The following is a 22,655-nucleotide window of genomic DNA, read 5'->3' on the forward strand; positions in this document are numbered from 1 at the left end:
TGCCTACGGTGTCTTGAACAAGGACACCCCTCTTGGGCATGGAAGAAGGAAAGGAAAATAGGTGGAAAAAAAGATGCTTGGAAAAAATAGATGGGAAGGAAAAAAGATGGAAAGTGGAAATAGAGCCCCCAGAGGCAGAGTTTGGTCCTTTTTCAGGAGAGCGGGACGATAAGAAGAAATATCTGGGAGACTGATCTGCTCGAAATGCCGACAGCGTGAACGATAACAGGGATCGCCCCAAAACCCCGTAATCCTTTCCTTGCTGAGGGTATTCCAGCTGCTCTCTGGGCGCAGCCTCCTTTCTGCCGGGATATTTATGTTCCCGGTGAAAGTCCCGCTCATGGCAGCATCTTGAAAAGCTTCCCAACGCTCCTCTTAGCCTCTCTCCCCGGCTGCTCTTACCTGCAGTCCCCATAATTCGCAATGATGTCCCTAATTGCTCGCAAAAGCAGATGTTCTCTCTGTGGTCGCATCAAACTGGCTTATACCGTACTGTATACACGAGCACACAGCATTAAAGGTCTAATTCCTGTAAATAAGCCTATTAAAAGGTTAGAAATAATGCCTCCAACTGAAAACTCAGCGGTGGCAGCTGGATCCCAGTGGTTTTATTAATTTGTTATTTGTAACGTGGCAATCCCCGTCTGCTGGGACCGGGATGCCCTCGTGCTTGGCCAGTTGATCTCATGTTGTGGTCGGTGAATGTCTTGGCATCCGAGATCAGCCCTTTGCATTGTTTCCGGCTAATAAATCCCATTTATAGGTAATTAACGCTACACCTAACATATCCCCAGTATTACTGGTGAATGGGGGAAGAGACCAGTTCATGCAATCACGAGCGGGGCGACTGCGCCTTTGACGCTTTACATGATGCTGCTAAGGAAAAAACGGAATCTCACTTATTTTTCTGCCTCAGAGGGGGGAAAAAACGATTCCCCAATTCTTCTCCAAGCACTGCTTTTCACCCTTCGTAGGGAAAGGATTATCGAGAGCGGTGCAGCACCGATCCTGGGGCAGCCTGAGGAAGAGCCCTTATCCCAGTCATCAGCTTAATTGCCAGCGTTAATTCCCTGCGCTGCTCGAACCAGGAGCTGCTGAGGTGTAATTAGGCTCTGGGAGGGTAATTGCTAGGAGCTCCATCAGCGGTTGGGGTAGCATTGCCCGCTGGAAAGCCCCTCGATGCTTTTGGGATGTGTCCTTTGCTGGCGGGTGCCATCAGCTCTTGCTGTGGATGTGAAGTCCCCATTGCCCGTGCTACAGGGAGAGCACAGCCCTGCAGCATTCAGAGGCTTTTTATATAGAGAGAGTATTTTTTTTCTCCAGTTATTTCTACTAATTTAAGAAGTAGGGACTGGGATACTTTCTATAAATCGGGATGGCCAAAGAGTGATTGTTGCTCTTCTTATGTTCTGGTGGGTCACATACGATCTACAATTGCTCCCGTTTCCAATACCTCCAGCAACTGCATCAGAGCTCGCAGTGTTGTATTTTGATCCGAATTTCACCTGCAACCTGGATGAGAGCTTCAGCAGCCGTTTGCATTGCTTTACAGATAAGCTGCAGCTTGTTTTCATGATGGCCTTTGGCTGGGCGAAAGATACTCGTAAAAACAGTATCCTTGCTGTCGGCCAGGTGGTACCCAAAGTCTCTAGGTCACCCCAAACTGATTATTCTGTGTTTCCCACTTTGGACATTTACACTTCACTTGCCTAAAGCTTCCTTGCTTCTTGCAGGGGAGAGCTCTTCTGTTTCTTGGACCAAAAGTTATAGCTAAGGCTTGTGAAATCCCATATGCTGGCGTGGAGGGATGTAAAGTGGAGGGGCTCTGCAGCGGGTCCGGGTCAGGGCATCACAGCCCGATGGTCTCGGACTGGAAGATGCTGGCACCGCTCGACTCCCGCCCTTCCGCAGGACAAACCCGAGGCTGTGCCTGAGCTCAGGGCCCGGCTTTCGCCAGCAATTTGGTTTTCAGCCTCTGCATCCCCTTCGGAGGTGGTGGCTCCTGGTGCTCCTCAGTGGAGCTGGCTGAAGTCAAGCAGCCAGGTTGTGCATCATGCGGTGGCCCTGGATGATGGAGAAATGCAGGATCTGCCATTGCAGTAATGAATATTACAAGCTATTAACTCACTTTTGCTCCTTGGCCCCACTTATTTATCACCTTTTCATTCTCTCGGTAGATTCATCATCCAATGCGATTGGTAAAATTAAGGCGTTTTGATGAGCTGACTTTTTAAAGCGGCATCGCTCTGGGTTTGCAGCTCCAGAAATACCTGTCAGGCCATTTTTCTTTCACCTGGCAATACGCTCTGGTGTCTTATTTGTAGGTTGTGTTGAAAAACACTCGTGTCTGGCAGCACAACTGCTCCCAGTCAGACTTTTCAGCTTGAAGCCTTCAGCAGAAGACGTGCCTCGAAATGCTTTTGGCACTCGAATAACAGAGTCAGAGAGGAAAACGTTCGCAACTCCGGTTCCCCTCGTTTGCAAACCTCGTCTATAGACCTTTGCAGCCACTGGGAAAATTGCAATTCTGGTTTCTTTATCTGGCAAACCGCGACAGAAAGAAACACAGTTAATGCGAGATGCAGGGGATGCATCCCTGGCCCCACTCCGGCTATCGCCATTTGTACATCATCCTCGACCCTTTTTTTCCATTCTAATACATGCAAATATATGTAAAGAGTAAAGACTGTTCCACTGAGTCTTGCACATTTGTTTAAAGAGGAGGAAAACAAGCCGAATTTACAGGGAATTCGCAAGCTGAATTTTAAGACCCACAAATAAAAAGACCCAAAAAGCGGCTGGCGGCAGTCGCCGGTGCTGACCGAGGTGATGCTTTCTGGCGTCTTTATTTTCCCTGCACTTGCAATCCTAATGTCATTAATATGGAGCTTTTGGAGAACTGGAGTATATCCTAATTAGCAGCCTCTGATTTTTTTTCTAGTTTCATAATCAGTGATCTCGGCTACACCAGAAGTGTTACTGTGGCAACAGGGCTGAACTGAGCAGCGGTGCAGAATTACCGCAGGTAAATTGGTGATTTTACGGATCCACGGCACTTTCTTAGCCCAGGCGCTGCTCCGTGGGACGGGCTGGCTGCTCCCCGCACCCTACAGGTGTCCCGGGCAGATTTCAGGGTAAGCACAACGAGCGATTAAGCTGCATGACCGAACGCATGCGTTTTAATTGGAGCTTAGCCTCTGTAATGAGATTTTAAGGCTGTCATGCGAATGATCCCCTCCGACACCTTTGTTTTAAGTAGGATGCTCTGACCGCTCGCCGCCCGAATGCTCCAGCTCCTGGCTTGGTCTCAGCTTGGAGCTGGTCCTGCAGAAGGGGCTGAGCCCAAAAGCTGGGCTTTATTTTTTTAATGTGGGCTTTTTTCTTTTTGGTTTTTTTTTTTTTTAAACCTTGTTTCTCCTCCCCACGTACCATTCACTCGCTCTCCAAAAGGCATCTTGCTAGGTAGGGATATTGTTAGGCTAAATAATGGCCATGCTTCATCCTGACTCCTCAGTCAAAAGCAACTGGTCCTCTACGTAGCTGGTGTAGTAATTGCGCTCGTGTTTTCTTTGTACGTTACAAATGATGCCTGGGACAAAGAAGGGGACACGTTAAAATGGATATTTAAAGAAATATATTCCTGTATGACTTGACTTTTTTATTTTATTTATTAATTTGTTATCTTGAATAATGAGATGAACCGGCTTCACTCGAGCCTTTTGGGCAGTCACTCTCCGCTTCCCAGCACCACGTTGCAGCTGTGATGCCTGTCCTGTGGCGGAAAGCACACTGGGAGACCATGGGTTTTGGTGTCGTACTAGCCAGGGGTTTTTACAAGCTCTGGGGGTTGGAAAATCCATTTAAATTACCCCAGAAGGAGGTCTCACCTCCCTCTCCCCTTTGCAACACAGCTCCTGCCACCCCACCAACCCTCACTGGCCTGGCCTGCAGCAAAACCCTCCATCCCCAGCGCTTTCCTCCTGGTCGAGGCTCAGAGTCAGTCCTTCATCTTCATCCTCTCTGAGCTGACAGCTTCCTTGGGCTTAGCTCACTGCTCTTCTTTTTCTTAGGACTTCATCTTCTCTCAGCTTTTAACCTGTCCTGATGGTCTTTGATGCCCTGTCCTTTAGAAAATCCTCTCCAGCTGGTCGTTCTCCATTGCTACAGGTCCAAGAAGCTCTTCATCCCCTTCTGTCTCCCTCCACAATTTATACCCAAACCCATCCCAGTTTCTTCTGTGCATGGTGAGAGGTGCAAGAGCGACCGGCACGTGCTCCCGCAATCAGCCAGCCACAGCGCCGGCAGGAAAGAGTGGCTGAGGGCAAATTAGACCCGTCCTAATTATGAGGGTTATTAGGAAAATTATTATTAGGAAAATAATTGGACGTATTTGTAGCTCTTCCCCTCCGAGGCACTCGGACAGCTTCCAGACGGTGACTCTGCTCGCTGTGCCGGCGGTGAGGCCAGGAGTGCCCGTCCGTGCAGCTCGATGGGCAAGGACTGGAGATCATTGAGCGCCTTGGTCTTAGACATGCCGCCGATCTGCCCCGGCATAGCTGGGGGTGGAGCCTGCATCTCCTGGCTTTTACTTCTGTATTTTTAGCATGAGACCATCGAGTCTCTAGGCTCTCTGTTAGTATTTGCCTGGTTTTAAACATACAGAGAGAGATTTCTTTCTTAAAAGGGAGGCGATATAGAAAACTAAGAACTGGCATGACGCAGGTACAGAGGACAGATATCCACAGTCAACATTTCTGCGTCTCTTTAGGAGCCTGAACTATTTCATGTCTGGATTATTTAAGCATCCACATTCATTGGTATTTTTCCCTGGTTTGTTTGCTTATAATTAAACTGATGAGTTTAATTTTCCGATCTTATAACTGAGATAATAGCTCCCTAGTCTTGGGGCTCTTCTAGGAGGCTTGCTTATCAGTCTTGAGATGCTCCAACTCCTTTGGAGGAGTCTATCATGGGTTCATTTCCTCTGAGGAGCTTCATGGCTCTTTGTTAGTGGCTCCTAGGAGGTGAGGGTTGTCTCATACATGGCAGAGGACTGTTGCGGTGTGCAGTAACTGGTGCTTGTTCGCTGAATGACAGCGTAGAGCTGGCGGGACACTGGTGGGACTCCAACGTATATCTGGCACGGTGTAGGGATCTTCTCAGTGCTGGCTGTTATCTTTCCCCAGAATGAGCTTAAATCCTGGCAGGTTTGCCTGCTGAAAAGTTTGCTGGACAGAAAGTTACAGAACCACAGAGTAGTCGAGGTGGGAAGGGACCTCTGAAGGACATCTGGTCCAACCCACCTGCTCAACCAGGGCCACCCAAAGCTGGCTGCCCAGGAGCAGATGGTTTTTGAAGGTCTCCAAGGATGGAGACTCCACAACCTCCTTGGGCAACCTGTGCCAGGGCTCGGTCACCCTCACAGTCAATAACTGTTGCCTGATGTTCAGAGGGACCCTCCTGGGTCTCGCTTTGTGCCCATTGCCCCTTGTCCTCTCACCGGGCACCGCGGGAAAGAGCCTGGCTCCGTCCTCTTTGCACCCTCCCCTCAGGTATTTGTAGACATTGATGAGACCCCCCCGAGCCTTCTCTTCTCTCAGCGTTTCCTCATTGCAGAGATGCTCCAGTCCCTTCACCATCTTCATGGCCCTTCACTGGACTCTCCCCACTATGTCCATGTCTCTCTTGCACTGGGGAGCCCAGCACTGGACACAGCACTCCAGGCATGGCCTCACCCGAGCAGAGGGATCACCCCCCTCGACCTGCTGGCAATGCTCTAACGCAGCCCAGGACACCGCTGGCCCTCTTTGCCGCAAGGGCACGTTGCTGGCTCATGGTCATTTGATGGCCACAGGACCCCCAGGTCCTCTCCTGCCAAGCTGCTTTCCAGCTGGGTGGCCCCAGCACACACTGGTGCCTGGGGCGGTTCCTCCTCAGGGGCAGGACTTTGCACTTGTCCTTGTTGAACTTCATGAGGTCCCTGCTGGCCCATTTCTCCAGCCTGGTGAGGTCCCTCCGGATGGCAGCATGACCCTCTGGCATCTCAACAACTCCTCCCAGTTTGGTGTCATCAGCAGACTTGCTGAGGGTGTACTCAGACCCATCTTCCTGATCATTAATGAAGATGTTAAACAGGACTGGACCCAGTTAGTTATTCTTAACTGTGGTCTCAAAGGTCCTTGCAAACATTTCTGAATTAATTAAACCTGCGTCATTCACTTAGGGAATAAAAAGGCCAATTTGGGAGCCTTTTTATGGTAGGTCAGGCTGAAGTACAGAGATTTCCAGTTTTCAGTGGCAGAGGTAAGAAGGGAGCTTGGGGAACCTTCTTCCAAGCTCTGGCGGGTGAACACCTGATCCTCTCCACATGACCCACGATGGTTTCACACATGTTGCTGCTGCCAGTGTGTGCTTTGCGAGCCTGTATGATCGGCATGGGATAGACTAACATCTCACTAAAGACCTTCACGAGGAAGACTGATCCTGGTTCAGGCCATCAGGTTTTGACATCATCCTAACAGTGCTAGCTATTTCTGGATGCCCAGAAAGCCAGGTGAGAGTAGGATCAGGTTCCCTCCATGCATGTGTGATGATGCTGCTCTTTGAAAGAGGACTGTGTGTTCGTCTGTTGGACTGAGGGACACAAAAATGGTCCGAGGGCTGGAGCACCTCTGCTGTGAGGACAGGCTGAGAGAGTTGGGGTTGTTCAGCCTGGAGAAGAGAAGGCTCCAGGAGACTTTACTGCAGCCTTTCAGTACTTAAAGGGGGCTTGTAAGAAAGATGGAGAGAGGCTTTTTAGCAAGGCCTGTAATGACAGGACAAAGAGCAATGGTTTTAAACTAAAAGAGGGTAGATGTAGGTTGGATGTAGGGAAGAAATGCTTCGCTATGAGGGTGGTGAGGCACTGGCACAGGTTGCCCAGAGAAGTTGTGGATGCCCCATCCCTGGAAGTGTTCAAGGCCAGGTTGGACGGGGCTTTGAGCAACTTGATTGAGTGGAAGATGTCCTTGCCCATGGCAGGGGGGTTGGACAAGACGATCTTTGAAGGTCCCTTCCAACCCAAACCATGCCAGAAGTAAATGTCAAGGTGCAGGAGAGCGGTGATTTGTTGAAGGTTGGGCAGGTGGAGAAAGCAAAACCCCAAGCCCTTACCGCAGGTTTGTCCTCCTCCTCATGCACCGTTTGGTACAGCGGCTGTCACTCGTGTGGAAACCGTCTCTTTATTTAAAAGCAAAAAAAAATAAACCCCGAAGTGGATTTTCAGAAAGGGTGAATGGTTGCTGTGATTCATCTTTTCTGCTGAAGAGTGGAAAAGCAGAGGGTGGGGTGGGGGAATAATGTTCAGTGACACATCAAAGGCCTCGTTTCAGCTTCGGAGACACATGCGAGGAATTAGTCACTGCGTCTTAGGGCAACAAAAGCCTTCTCCTTCCCTAAACTCAACAGCTCCTCTCCCTGCGATGGCCAGCTACTCACAGCTCTGGTGCAGGAGATGACCGACACCCCATTAGCCATCCCACCGCGGTTCGGAGCCGAAGCAGCTCCTTGCATGATGTTAAAGAAGAGAAGAAGTCAGTGCACGTCTCAAGGAGCCTCCCTGCAAAACGCTTGGCCCCCAGGTGATTTCCCACAGGGGACCGGGCTTTGCTTTTCGGTGCGGAGCTCCCAGCAGCAGGGCTCATCCTGATCGTTATTTTTACATCCTTTGCATCCCATCCAAGCCAGGAGGTTTAGCGTTACGGAGAAGGGGAACCCGCTGTTGGTGAAATCGTTCTGCCATCGGACGAGCCCGTGGGCAGCTCTCCTCTGCTGCTGATCATAGCTCCAGCGAGAGGCTGGAAAACCACAAACAGGATTTAAAAGGAGCAGGGAGGGGGAGAGGGAACAGCAGGTTTGTTTTCCAGGGCAGCTGAGCCATGCTGATGGCTTGCTGCCACCAAAAAGAAAAAAAAAAAAGACCTTTTTCCCCTTTCTTTATGCTCACGCTTGCTCTCATCCTACTGTGAGCTATTTCAAAGAACTAACTGGTGCAAATGCTAACCTTGCTCCTAGTTTTGCCCTCTTTCCTACCAAAAAAAAAAGAAGAAAACTGAACAATTTTTTATTTTTCACTATAGTTGGGGCCAGCACAAGGCAGTCAGGCGGTTGTGGTTGAGCCACTACCTTTTAGCATCCTACTGATCGCAGCACTGGTTTCTGGGGTCCTGGAAAGCTGGGCAGAATTCGGGTTGTGCCTCTCCTCGCACATAGAAAAAGATTGCCTCATTTTCCAGGAATTAGGAGTATGTCAGAGGTGGGGGTAAATCCTGCCTTTGATTGTAGACGGCTGTATCCGGGTGGGATCTGGGCAGTTTCTGCAGCACTAAATACTAATTCTTTGCTTTCTGGAAGGACGGGGAGGTGCAGCCAACCCCCCCTATAGCAACCGCACACAAATACCATTTTTAAGCCACTTATTATTTTATAAAGAGATTATTTCCTTTCTTTTCCCCCCTCCAGCATCAATCATCTTGACAAGATCCGCTTATTTTAAAACATACGTCCTGCAGCCTAAAACCCAGCCTTTCCTATAGGAAGATCCCAAGCAGTGTACGGGAGAGTGCAGTGCATATATGTGTGTGTGTATATATATATGAAAATATATTAAAACATATATATAGATATATAATATTGCTGGAAACACCGGTGGCAACTACTGAGGTTTCTAACCCTGATTTTTGAAAAGGAAGGTTTGAAACGAAGGCGCGATGCGGATCGTCCCAACCCGCCGCGGCAGCGGTGCCGAAGCCGGCTCCTTTCTCCTCGGCAGAGCCGGCGCCGTGACGTCAGGGTGTTTTTCTGCAGAGCTCGCAGGATGTTGCAGCCGGCCAAGAGCTGTGTTTATGTTGATAACATTACAAGTATTTCCTCTCCGTTTCCGAAACCAGCAGGGAGGGAGCCGAGGGGGAAGGGAGACTCGGGTTTCTCCAGCTTTGGGGTAGGACTCTCGAGGCCTTTTATGTTAAGAAGCGGGTAACGGCGTACCGCTGGCATTTATTTATACTGCATTTGGGAATAGGGAGTGTTTAATAGCAGGGGCTGGGAGCCGGGAGCTGGGCTGGCACAGCCCTCCCCTTGCGCAGGGCTCTTTCGTTTGCTCTCTGCTCTGGATCCGGTTTTAAGGTGATAAAGCGGCGCTGGCAGCTGATTGCCGGTCACAGGAGCAGCTCCCGGGATTTTTGTGTAATGATCTGCACAGCAAGCCATGATGCTCTCGGGGCTGCCCAGCGTCCTGTTTCTTTTGATATTCACAGTGATAAAGCCATAAAAACTCAGGATCTACACGGACCACCTGCATCCAGCTTTCTTCACAAAAACGGGGCAAGGCTTGGGGAAATTCGGTATTCTCTCCCCTTGCCAGCTCTTTCCTCCTAATGCGATCCACTCAAGGATCAATGAACTTATTAAATGTAATATCAAGGGGGTTTGATAGGCAGGCAGCTGCCTGCCCACTGATATAATCCCAGGGCATCAGAGCTGCACTGCCGGCTCAGCGAAGGAGGGACCTGCATCATCCCACCGTCCCAAAGGGGTTTGGGAGCCGGTACCCGTGGCTGGTCCAGGAGTCGCCTTCAGCTCTCATCCATATGGTGATCACGGTCATGGAAATAAACCCAAGCTCTTTTATTGTGTGTGGGTTACTTCCCTGTAACGGAGGGCAGAAACAGGAGGGGATTCACAGCTTTTACTTCCTTTAACCTACCCTCCATGTCCTGCTTTTGATGCCAAGGAAAAATATGTTGAGGATAGGCAGAAGAGCTTCGGAGGCCAACGGGACATTTGGCTGTTGGCCTTAGGGAGGGGGTGTGGGGTCGGTATGGGTTAACCCATCAGTCTTTCCTTCCTTAACTTTCTCATAAGGACTCCAGAGACCACAGACAGGAGAGGAACTGGGTCCCTTGGGGTCCAGTCCCAGCTCTGCCACCCCTTTGCTGAGTGACCATGAACAAATGGTCATTCCCCTGGTATTTGAGGTGTGCTGCAAGAGGTGGAGCAGCCGGCCAAAAAGACCCTCGAAGCCATTAAGAAAGGCTTGGAAGAGATTATCATCTGTATGGTTTTTCCAATGATCACTTAATTGTGGGCTAGGTGGTGAGGAGCAAGATCTCAGCATGAGGAGCCGGTAGGATGCCAGCGCGGTGGGAGCGTCCCCGTTAGCGACTGGTTTGTCTGCTCTTGGGGCAAACTGCTGCTGCAGAGCTAGTGCTGGCAGAGCTGTGGGAATCCCAAATGAACGGGATCCCAAATGAGCAGAATCCCAAATGAGCAGAATCCCAAATGAGCAGAATCCCAAATGAATGGGATCCCAAATGAACAGGATCCCAAATGAATGGGATCCCTAATGAACATGATCCCAAATGAACAGGAACTCTCTTTTGAGGAGTGGGGCGGGGAGAAGAGGAAAGGAGCCACATCCACCTATGAGAATGGCATTTCTATAAAAATATTCATCAAAACACAGCAAACAGTCACTTCTTTTCCTAGTAGTGTTTGCGGAAGAGCCAGGTCTTTCCTTTTACCTTGCTATTGTTTTCTTGTTTTGGTAGCAATGGGTTCCCGGCGGGGGAAGCAGTTGTGACGGCAAGACCTTGACACCTTCATCAGCCCCTGCAAAGTTTCAGGAGCATCTCAGTGCCACCATTATGTTCGTTTGGAGATTCAGCGCAGACTTAGGGTCCTTCTGCCTTTGCACATGGGTCCGATCGTGAGGAGCGCCCTATTTCTGTGGGTTTCCACAGTGGGATGCTCAAAGGATCTGTTTCCCGCAGCGAGTTGCTTTCATTCTTGCTGGCAGCGCAGCTTCGTGCACTTCCCAGTTGCAATTAAGCACAGCGAGGACATGAGTTCCCTTTCCTACAGTGGGGGCGTGGAAAACCTCTTTGGCTTAGGACCATCTCAGCTCCAGAGTGTGACTGCTCCTTGAGTGGCCTTAGAGCAAAAGCCGACATCCTGATGCGCTTGCCGCTGTGCTTTTCCTCAAGCTCCAGCTGCACTGGCTTGCCGTCAACCCTAAAAACATAGAATCACAGAATCATAGAATAGTGTGGGCTGGAAGGGACCTTCAAAGGTCATCCAGTCCAACCCCCTGCAGTGAGCAGGGACATCTTCAACTGGATCAGGGTGCTCAGAGCCCTGTCCAACCTGACCTTGAATGTTTCCAGGGATGGGGCACCTACCACCTCTCCAGGCAACCTGTGCCAGTGTTTCACCACCCTCATCATAAAAAATTTCTTCCTTAGACATAGGGGTTTCTCTCCAAAGCCAAAACAGTTTAGACCAAGCACATCTCAGAGTCTGGCAGGCGGTTGAACGAGTTGCATGGGGTGTGTTAAGCACCAAGAGTGGAACATGTCATCAAAACCCTCCTGGTTGTGGGTTTTCTGGACATCCCTCCCTGGAGCAGAGCCTCGCAGGAGGCATTGCAGGACCAGCCCCTCTCTCACCAAGTGGCAGGAGGACTGAATCGGTTGAAATTCATCCACACAGATATTTTAACCAGTGATGAAACCCTCTGGAAAGTTGGCTGCTCGGACCATTGGGACCCCTTGGAGAAAGCCATGCCCCAGGACTGGCCGTGGAGGGAGCTGAAGGAAAGCTCTTATCTCTGGAGCTTGGTTTCCTTCTGGTTCAGGGTTTGTCTGACCTTTTGGTCACTGAGTAAGTTCGGTTTTTGCCAGGTTTTCTTTCATGGGGGAGGAAAAACATGTAAGTGGGTGGTGCTGCTGGTGGGAGGATACTCCCGGGTGGGGTGGAGAGGATCTTGTATTTCTGATACCGTTTCCAGCATGTTGATGACTTCAGTGTTGTCCTTTTGCCCAGAGTTTGGGATGGGTCTAGATTGAAGCAGATTTAAATAAATACAACGAGAACAAACAACACGAGATGTATTTAAGAGGGGGAGGCTTAGACCGCGTATCGGGAATAAAACCCTTTCTTGGCAGCATGACGAGTTGACTTGGCGGCGAGATCTCGCAGCCTTCTCTCAGGAGATGCTGAAGATGGAAAGGGACGCATGACAAAAGCCTGGAGGACAGGAGAGAGTCGTACGGCAGCTGCCGGTCAATGGCACGTAGCAGAGCCGTCTCCGAGCCCTCTCTGGGCTCGTAGCAGATGCAAGACGCTGACCCATCCTTGGGAGGCCCCGGGGTCTGAGGTTTGGCAGCTTTGGGCTCTCTTCTGGCCAGGACGATGACGTCTCACATCTCACTGTCGTTTGCCTCAGTCTCTGGACCCGTATCTGTTTGGGAGGAGATAATGATACCCATTTCTCAGGAGCTTTTTGAGGTCTATAGAGGAAAGAAATCACCGTAAAAACCTTGTATTTAAAAGGGCTGGAGAAGAAAGCCTGGGGGAAACAACTCTACTGATGTCATCGTCCTGTAATTTTGCAGGACGTTTCCTGGGAAGAAACATACGGTGCAATGAATGTGCAGCCTGCACTTGCAGATGATCTTGGATTATTATTTGCGGGTATTTGTTTCGTCCGCACGTGCAGGGAGTCTGATGGGGTTTGAATGGAGCTGAGCCCGGCCTTGGGGGGCAGGGGCTTCAGCAAGCTGGCAGGGATCCGCTGGGCACTGCCCGCAGGAGGAGCTGACCTCTCCTTCTTCCCTGCCCCCGGTTCCTGGGCATTTTGGACCAAGGTTCCTTGCCGTGGTCTTCACGTGTATTGCATTTCAGTTTGCTCAAAGTACACTCATTTGCAGACTGTTATATGAACACATTATTAACTTCCTTTAAAGCCAGGTACTTATCTTTGGTGCTGAGCTTCATAGCTCGTTCCTCTCGTGCTCTCCCATAGTTCGCTCTTTCCCTGCTTCATCTCCGGTCACCTTTGCTGGTCCACCAGACTGGGATCTCTCCGTGTGCCCTCCAGTTGGGAACATACGAACATAGTGATAAATCCTTCCCATCCACATGCCTGCAGGGACTCCAGCCACACGTTCACTCCTCCCTTCCAGCCCTACACGCACAAGATGCACAGCAGCGTCCCCAGTTTCAATTATTTTGGGATGATGTTGCATGAGGGTTTAAATAACTGTTCTTTGCTTTTTCCCCCAGGTCAACATGGATTTGTGGTTCTTTCTCCTTTTGCTCGGGAGTGGCCTGATAAGCGTAGGTGCTGACAACATTACGGCAGGTAAACTGCATTTGTTGTTGCCTCTCTTTTGTCCCTAAACCATCTTTACGATCAAAGGAGTAAGTGCTCACATGCTTGGTGACTTACCCCTCCCACCCTCCACTTAATTGTAATATTGTCAAAAAGAGGGTGATGGGCTGCAGGTGCTCATAAATGGGACCTGCAGGTTTTACCTCTAGCAAATATCGATCCTTTCTTACAGGGCTCTAGCCTTTGTACCTCCTCGATATCGCAGTAGGTATTCCAGTTACCTGCTTTTATAGGGTGTGCGTCACTGTGCTGTGCAAAGCATTCCCTGTCCTAGACTTGGGATTTTTCGGCTGTTAGTTGTTGTTACAGTCGTGCGAATCTCCAGCATCTAAACCCTCCAGTGTTGCAGAAGGGTATCTCATGGAGGTTCCCTTGTGCTTTCTCCTCTCACAGAGCTACCCATGACAGTGCCCGCCTCCCCCAGGACTACCACCAAAGCTCCTACAGCACGTCCTGAGGATGGGACTACGACGAGCGCAAACGGCCTCAACGTTAGCACTCCAGTGACTGTTTCCACCATGGCGTCAAAGCCACCTACAACCACAGCCACCAGGATCTCCCCCAACACCACCACTGTCAGCCTCAACGCCTCCACCCTGGGGACAACCGTGCCCATGCCTCCAGCCACCTCCCTGCTACCCAGCGTGACGCCGTCTGCTCCGCGCACCACTCTCCCCAGCACAGAAGCGGAGACGACAGAGAGGAATTTCAGTGCGACGGTGACAACGCAAGAGACCTCTTCCGCTGCCCACAACGGTAGGCATCTCCTTCACCTCTTCTTCTCCAGACCATCCTGCCTCTGGGTTTGTTTCTTTGCTCTTTTTTGCTTTGCTGAACAAAAGGGAATGAGAAGACACTTCGGGGCAAATTCCACAGTGACACAAAAAAATCTAACTCCCTGAAGTGACCAGATCAGAAGAGATTTATCCTACTGAAGGTTTGGGCTTCTTGCCAAGATGCTGGGGCACCAGAAACCCTAGGATCTTGTTCCACGTTTGTCACAGATTAATTTCATCGCTTTTTGTGGTTTCCGGAGTGTGAAATGGGGCTAGTGCTGCACAGCTCCCAGGTGCTGGCTGAAAAGTTGATCTGTAACCGGTCTGGGTAAGCAATAGCAATAAATCACTCCGAATTGCCGCTCAGCTGCAGAGTTTGGGTTATCCAGAGAGTTCCTGCATTTATTTGTATTTTGGTAGCCACCGTGGGCTCAAGTTGTGCTTTTTGGCACTGTACAAGCACACACACAACAAGGCAGTCCCTGTCCCAAAGAATTTAAGTTGTAGGTGAGAGGTGGCCAACCAGGGGTGAGATCTAGCTCCTCGGGAAAGCTAGTAATTTGGCTCATTATCCAAAATTAGGCAAGCTGGGATGAAGGGTGATGTGGTAGGATGGTGCTGGCCCATCTGTTAGGGTAATCTGTATGCTCCACCTGATGGTTGCTGAACTGCTTGCAGGCACAAGCCACACATGGTTTGATAAACCATCTGAAGGTGCTCTCTCTACCGTGATGAGAGCCAGGAGCAATGCAATGAGACCATATTGAGCAGAGTATTCCATGCGCTGGATGTCTCAGTCTTGCATTTGCTGACACATCCAATGATGTGTCCCATCCCTGGAAGTGTTCAAGGTCAGGCTGGACGGGGCTCTGAGCGACCTGATCTAGTGAAAGATGTCCCTGCCCACAGCAAGGGGGTTGGACAAGATGATCTTTGAAGTCCCTTCCAACCCAAACCATTTTGTGATTCTGTGCTTGCATTATTGGTTTTTTTCCCCATTACTTGGGCTACTTTAATCTTTGAAAGGTCCAGAAGAGCAAGAGTTGTCTCTATTGCCATCCTGCTGTCATTCCCCTCTTGGCACATCATAAAAGTGGCCCCTAAGAATGTAGAGTTTGGCTGCTCAATGTAGGTTAAGAGCAAAAATCAGGCAAAAAGATGCTGAGGTGACCAGGTATCTTAGCCAATCTGTGATTCTTCAGCCATGGTTTGCCCTTTGCTGCATCGGTTGAGACCCAGCTTGATACTACGTGCCTCTGAGTTGCAAGTTACATAGCAGTGCCTGCTAAAGGTTATAGTGAAAGCCATGGCAGTGCAGGATTTCGTGGAAAAACAGGATGGGTAGCTTGGTGGTGGGGTAGAAAAGACTGAAAGAAGATAATACAAGAGTTAATGCAGGGAGATGTCAAGTGTACATTCCTTAAGAATAAATTCCTCAAGGGATATTGGGTGTTGGGTATCTAAACCCCTCTTCACGTCAGTGAGATGTGTGTGCTGTCTTCCTCTGGGCATCTTTGGAAACTGCAGCCTGTGAAGCTGCAGTGAAGTTGTCTTTGCTACCAACACAGGAAGGGATGTGGCTGAAGGAAGTTTGCAACCCAACTTTTTTAGTGTTCTGCCATCCCCGAGCTTACCCAGCTTCCTTTCAAACACAAATCCTCAAGGCTTTTTTGCAGAGTGAAGGAGTCCAGAGTAACCTTAGATACATGCACGGTGCAAGTTCAGAATCAACTTAGCCTTCGAATGGGAGTGATGGAGGCAAAAGCCTTAGGTACTGCTAAGGTCTGGATTTTGTAATATGATGTCTGCTAGCGGGGGACTGAATTTACCATTTTTGTGTCTTTGCTACTTTTTTTATGACTTGTGTTGCTGGTTTTGGTGAACTCCCTTGGTGTACGCTATGACACGTTGGCTATTGCACCATCAAGGCCAGATGTGACTTCTCACTTAATGTCAGTTCCGAGAACAAATGACCAAACCTGATTCTTCCTTTATTTCAAGTAATTTGTCAAGGAGCAAAATTGGTTTTAGGGCTGCTCTTGCCATTAATCTTAATGGGAAATTTGGGTATCAGTCATGGAAGAATTAAGTGGTGCTCAAGAGAGGGACAGGGGCAGAAGGCGCCGCATGAATTACATGTTGTACGGGCAGTTCCTGCTTCTCCAAACCTACAAAGATTGTCCTCAACCTCGTGCTGCAGCTCTTCGCACGTAAAACAGGGGCGTAGGGTGCTCATGCTAGCAGCGTTGCAGCAGGAGAGCTGGGCTGTGCTCTCATCAGCATGCGTTGGTTGTGGTTTCCTCTAGATGAGACATCCAAAACAGCAGGTAGAGGCTTTCCTTGGATGCTTGTCATCCCCATCCCTGAGCCCAGCTGCTCTTAATTGAACTCTTGGCTCAGCCACTCTTTTAAAATTATGCATGAGTGTTATCTCTTAATATTTGTGTGCTAATGAATCACACCAGTGACTTGATAGTTATAGGGTTAAACAGACTGTGTTATCGATTAAGAGCAGCAAGTTGTGTTTATCGATCGCGTAGCTCGGCTTCAGCCCCCTGCTCTGCTGATAAAAAGTTGAGTTTTGTTCCTTTTTCCTTCTTACTAAGCAAAGGCTGAAATTTGTTTTAACATCCTGGCTTTGTAGCTGGTGTTTCAAAGGAAAGATTTACAAGAAGATGATGAGAGTTACTAAATTTGCTACTGTCTTGGTCTTTGATCCTTCCTGACTTATTAAAATGTACATTTCTTTGTTGCTAAGAGACTTTTGTTTTCTTTTTCTGCAGGTAACTCTGACAGAAGAGGTAAGAATTTTATTTTATATTTCATTGCTCTTCAGTCAAGCCCTTGGTAAAAACATTTCCAGAAGTATTCTGCTATAGCAATCCTTATGACACACTTCCAAACTTGCTTTTACAAAGCCTATCAAGCTCTTTAGAAGAGCTGGTGACACACTGATATCTTAATTTGTGCTGGGCTGCTCTTTTCAGAAATAAACAATTCCGTACCAATTTGTACATGTCCCATTAGATACAAGTTCCTGCTGAATACTCTGAAAATACCAGCATTACCATCCCTAGAGTTGAATGACCAAGATCTAAGAAGCCGTTCAAGAAATTTCCTTCTTTTTTTTGCTTATGAATTGTCTTTATTGACTGTGACTTACCCTAGTTGATCTGGACCCATTCTGCAAATGATGTGAATAATTATTATTTTCCTTAATTCTATTGGCAAGCAGTAGCACAAATCCATTTCTTGTAATATAATAGCACTCACGCGCATTTTTCCATCTCTTAGTTCTGAGAACTGGCATCGCTACCAGAATATTTGCAATTACTCACTGCTTTAGCAGTATAGGAGCGGATAGAGCGGAGGTACAGCCCATCTGGTTGCTACCTACATAAACACGCTTCCTCTGTGTGTTTTCATCATTGCTCTGACGGGTGTTTCAGCTTTGTAAACTCCACGGCAATCCACTTTACGCTGCTTGGTGTGCCAAACCCGCACCGTCACGCTGATGGTGTAGATGAAAAGGCAGATGCTCTGCAATACTTACTGTCAGTGCAGGTTTGCACAGAGGAAATAAAAGGGACGCAGGTCCAAGGGAATTTATTTAGAATAATGGTTAAGGTGGTGTAGAAATATTCTGCGTAATTCCCTTGGATCTGGCTTGGCTTAGGTATTGTTTTGTGCTATCTCTGCCGTTGTTCATCCCTGCTCCTGAGAGCACAGAAATGAAAAATGGGAAAAAATCTGACTTCTTACTGATATTAATATTGCTAATATTATATTACCATTAATATTAACCAAGTCATTAATATTTTCCAAGTCCTGTGACTTGGAGGATTGTTCTGGGGGGATATTTGCAATGATATTGCAAAATTAAAAGCTTTCCTAACAAAATGTTGATTGAGGGTTATTTTGAAGCTGAGGAGCAGAAAACTATTTTTTTATCCAAATTAGTGAAAATCTACCTTTGATTGCAGGCACTCGTACTATCACAGGAAACCACCCACCGTGGTGTATCTCAACCACCACGTACACTTTGACAACTGATTATTTACGGCTCTTGCAGGAAACAAGTAGCCCGTTTATTTCCATCCCCCTCCCAAATCGGCATTGGCAGAAGAGATCTCTGCAAGCTTTGGGGGTGCTGGGTGATGGAGCTGCTCGTGCTGGAGTGTTGGTGCCGAGCAGGGCAGCGTGGAAGGATGTTTGCAGGTGGCTCTGCTCACCCTGGTCTTCTGATTTGGGGTCAGAAGGGGATTTTTCCTGAAGTCAGACTGATGGAGATGAGTGGTTTGCCTTTCGCAGCAGCACCCAACTCTCGCAGTGTCTGCAAGTCCTTCCCCATCCCCTTTTAGCGACCGTGGCCTTTTAGGGCATCCATAAGCTCTTCTTGTGCTATGACTGCTGGCAAGATGGTTGAATCCTTCACAAGCCTGGAAGAGGCTAAGTGAGGTGTCTTTGGCAGGCTCACGAAAGAGTCTTGCCTGCTTTCCCCAGGGGAAAGAGAGTAAAGCTGCACAAATATTTATGACTTTACCTGTTCAAGGGGTGATGCTGTGCTCCAGGCTCAAGCTCCACGTCTGAGACAGCCATGGGGATGTATCAGCAAGGTGGGGCAGTGTGGATGAGAAGTGCCCTGCCTTCTCTTGCTCCGTGCCTAGAGTTGGTATGATGGATGAAGCTGTCATTTCAGTAAGCAGAAAAGTCTTGTCCTGGGCTGGAGAGACGCTAATGCCTCCTGGTGTGCCGCCTCCTGAAGGGATCACCCAATGATTCCACCACAGAATCACAGAATGGTTTGGGTGGGACCTTCAAAGGTCATCCAGCCCAACCCCCCTGCAATGAGCAGGGACATCTTTAACCAGATCAGGTTGCTCAGAGCCCCGTCTGACCTGACCTTGAAGGTTTCCAGGGATGGGGCATCTACCACCTCTCTGGGCAACCTGTTCCAGTGCTTCACCACCCTCATCATAAAACATTTCTTCCTTATATCTAATCCCAACTTCCCTCTTCCAGTTTAAAACCGTTGCCCCTTGTCCTCCTCACTGCTAAAAAATCTGTTGCCGTCTTTCTTATAAGCCCCCTTTAAGTACTGGAAGGCCGCACTCAGGCCTCCCCGCAGCCCCCTCCTCTCCAGGCTGAGCACCCCCAGCTCCCCCAGCCTGGCCCCGCAGCAGAGGGGCTCCAGCCCTCCGATCATTTTCGTGTCCCTCCTCTGGCCCCGCTCCAGCAGCTCCATGTCCCTGTGCCGAGGGCCCCCGAGCTGGGCGCAGGGCCCCAGGTGAGGTCTCACCAGAGCAGAGGGGCAGAATCCCCTCCCTCGCCCCGCTGCCCACGCTGCTGGGGATGCAGCCCAGGATGGGGTTGGCTTTCTGGGCTGCAAGCGCACATTGCCGGCTCGTGTCCAGCTTTTCATCTACCAGCATCCCCAAGTCCTTCTCCGCAGGGCTGCTCTCCATCCCTTCATCCCCCAGCCTGTTTTGATACCAGGGGTTGCCCCATCCCATCTGCAGGACCTTGCACTTGGCCTTGTTGAACCTCATGAGGTTCGCACGGGCACAGAAAGGGCCATACCTACCATCCAGAAAGGCATCCAGGCATGGTTTGAAGAAGGCAACGAACCCTCTCCTGTTTCCTTATGGATGGGTTGAAATAACACGTCTGTAACCCACCATGACGGACAGAAAACAGCAGAGAGAGCTGGAGCTCAGGAGGATCCTCTGGCTTTGAAGCATTGCTCTGCTTGTTGCATTCCTCTCCCAGCACTCCTCACTGCCATGGTAGCACCTTGCAGAGACGGGGCCGGAGGGCCTGTGTGCCGAGCAGCGAACAGTGACGGCCTGGCCTTGTCCCGAGCAGAGCACGCGCATGCGTGCGACGCGGTCCCGAGGGAGTAATTTAAGGTGTTTTGTGAACACACTCACTGGTTTATCCTGAGCTGTGGTGTCCGGTGTGGCTGCTTCTTCCACCTCCCAAATACCACCAGGAAGGAAATACTGCAGGAAAACAAATAGAGGTTGCACCACGGATCTGCTCCTGCAGGCTTTTTGTGATGTTTGCAGGGGACGTAGCTGGCCTGTGATTTAAACTCTGCTTGGGATCTAAGAGATAGGATTTAAACTCTTGCTTCTGCTCTGCTCCCCCTCTGCAACCCCTTTGTGGGATTTCCTTTTCCAGGAGCTCCGCATCTCGTGTGCTGGAGGTTTTATTTAAGAAATACTGACCCTACATCTTTGCTTCTGTTTCTTTTACCCCCATTTTTTGTTGCTTATGATCCTGTAGTTTCTTGTCTGCCCGATTTGACTCAAGTTTTGCGGGCAGGCGTTGACGGCAATGAGCAAGGAGGGCTGCTCAGCCCCGTCCCTCTCTGCTGGGCGGCTGCACCTGGGTCTGTGTGATGTATAGGGGACAGCCTATAGACTGCTATATAGCACTTCTACCTACAGTTGGAGACATTATCTTGAGCATCAGGAGATGGTTTGTTGGCTCCTTGGAGGTGCTAGGACAAGATTTAAGCATCCCGATACCTTCCGGGCTCTGGACCGAGGTGGGTGCTCCAGCACTGCAGGTCACTGGAAGCAGAGGGTTGAGTCCTTGTCCTTTCTCCAAGCGAATTGCAAGCGTGAAACCCCCGGGGCCAAGGCTCGAGGAGGACGGGAGCTGCGGGGGGGTTGGCACCGCTTGCCAGGGCTGGGTGGGGAAGGAGGGACCGGCCAGGGACCCTCCGGCTTGTTTCCTGCCTGGGCTTTGCTGGGTGGGCCGGGCAGCGCGCCGGCGGTTAGCCGCCACGGTGGAAAAGCTCTAACTCATCCCAACAGATGTGTCAAAAGAACAGCTGCAAAAAAAAAAAAAGAAAACCCACCAACCCCCCCAGGCTCCCTGCATCCTGCTGCCAGAGGCACCCCTGCCGAAACCCCTGCCCGTAAATCACGTCTCCTGCCAACCGGCGCTGCCGCAGCGGCCCCTGTCTGGCTCAGCACCGGTCAGGCTGAGCTTGGCGCCATCCGAGGCAGGAGAAATGGTCCAACGACGCGTAGTGGGGCATCACTGTGGGGCTTTGTCACCTTCCCCTCCTCCAGCCAGGATGGTGATGATGGTTACGGTCAGAGGTCCCGAGGGGAAGCACGTTAGAGGAGAGGCAAGGGCTGGCTGCGATTGGGGTAAGGTGCTCCGTCATTGCTTTGCCTTCCTGGTCTTGCTTTTGGAAAGCCTCGCGGTGGGTAATGCTAAGGCTCAAGCAGCTACCGAGCGTGCAGGAGGCAGAAATGCCTCCCAGTAAATTCCTTGGCTTTTTGCTGCTGGGCTGGGGGAGATGCCAACACGTGAGGACAGTAGATGGAAAAAACAAAGACACGCAAGACTGGGAGGATTTCGTGGTTTTATTTGCCATACGAGGTCATTGCCTTCAACTCATTACACTAAAATCGTATCTTTTGGTTGGAATAACATTTCTAGACCTCACGACCACAGAGGGACAAATGCAGAAATACAACCAGAGTGCCCCTTGGTAACTCAGTAGTCAGAGATGGACAAAATAAATCCCACCTAAGAACACCTGCTGGCTGAAATTACTGAGACACATGGAGCAGGAATCTGCCCTGGCAGGGAAACGGATGCACAGAAGGTGGAAAGGGGGGTCATGCCCTGCAGTCTCAGGGGGCTGAGGCGTGCAGTGGCCCATACAGATTGAGCGAGCGGATGGAAAATGAAAATACCCCCAGCTGGCGTCACTGGCATCCACTTTTATCTGAAAAAATGCCCTTCAGGGACATTTTCCTATCTGGTTAGCGTTGCTTGGCTTCCAACCCCATCTGGGTAATTTGCTTGCACCGACCGCTGTTTCACTGACCTCCGGGCCAAGTTACAAATGGCCTATTTAAAAAAAAAATCTGCTGTGGATCCCGGAGGATGGGAACGTTTCGGATGTGCCTAATCTCAGTGTGTTTGCAAGGGAATTGTGCGATGCCTGCCCTTCAGACGCGTCTGCGAGGGAGTGAACGACAAAGCGGGCCAAATTAGTTCATACCCAGTGGCCTTACGGTGCAGAGCGTGCACGATGGGTTGTCTAATGTCACCTCCTCTCTAAACTCAGTATTTCCAGGGAGGAAAGAAGTCCCAGCAGGAGCCAGCTCTTTGCGATGAGCCAGACAGACGATAAGTAGCTTGGTAGCCCTGAGCCTCTCCAGCAAACCTCAGGCTGAAGGTGTTCAGAGCCCAGGTGCAACATGAAGCATCGCCCTCTTGTCCCATTTGACACAACTGGAAGCAAAATCGTGACTATTTGACAAATGTAGTATCTGTGGGACCTTACAAAGGCCACAGTTTTCACCTATTTTAATACAAGGTTCCTTATCATGCTATGCCAAACTCGTGGACCCATCTAGAAACTTCTTGTATGGACCCTTGCGTCTCAAGCAGAAGACTTTGCAGGTCCCCCGGTGATAGAGCAAACTTCTACCGGTGGCTGGTGGGCCACTGTAAGCACATTCAATTATGCAGAAAAAAACCCTAAAATAGCCCAGTGACAACTTTCTCCATCGCTATTTTCATCTACGAGGTCACAATTTCACAGCGAACAACTCTTGGGGAAGATTGAGGTGCTTTGAAGAGTGGTTACAGGTTTTAATCTAACTGCGGAGTATCTGAGATAACGTGGTGCTCGC

The 22,655-nt window shown here is 49.8% G+C and overlaps 1 protein-coding gene across 1 annotated transcript in view; it reads left to right on the top strand.

Moving 5' to 3' along the window:
- Positions 1–22,655, top strand: part of PTPRA (protein tyrosine phosphatase receptor type A) — a 132,533-nt gene that overhangs the window by 90,444 nt on the left and 19,434 nt on the right. The window contains exons 4-6 of the mRNA XM_075708682.1: positions 13,102–13,180; positions 13,604–13,966; positions 16,770–16,787. Of these exons, the coding sequence (XP_075564797.1) occupies positions 13,102–13,180; positions 13,604–13,966; positions 16,770–16,787 (460 nt within the window). The remainder of the gene's footprint in view (positions 1–13,101; positions 13,181–13,603; positions 13,967–16,769; positions 16,788–22,655) is intronic.

This window comes from Pelecanus crispus, chromosome 4 (genome assembly GCF_030463565.1).
Source record: "Pelecanus crispus isolate bPelCri1 chromosome 4, bPelCri1.pri, whole genome shotgun sequence".
Lineage (NCBI taxonomy): Eukaryota > Metazoa > Chordata > Aves > Pelecaniformes > Pelecanidae > Pelecanus > Pelecanus crispus.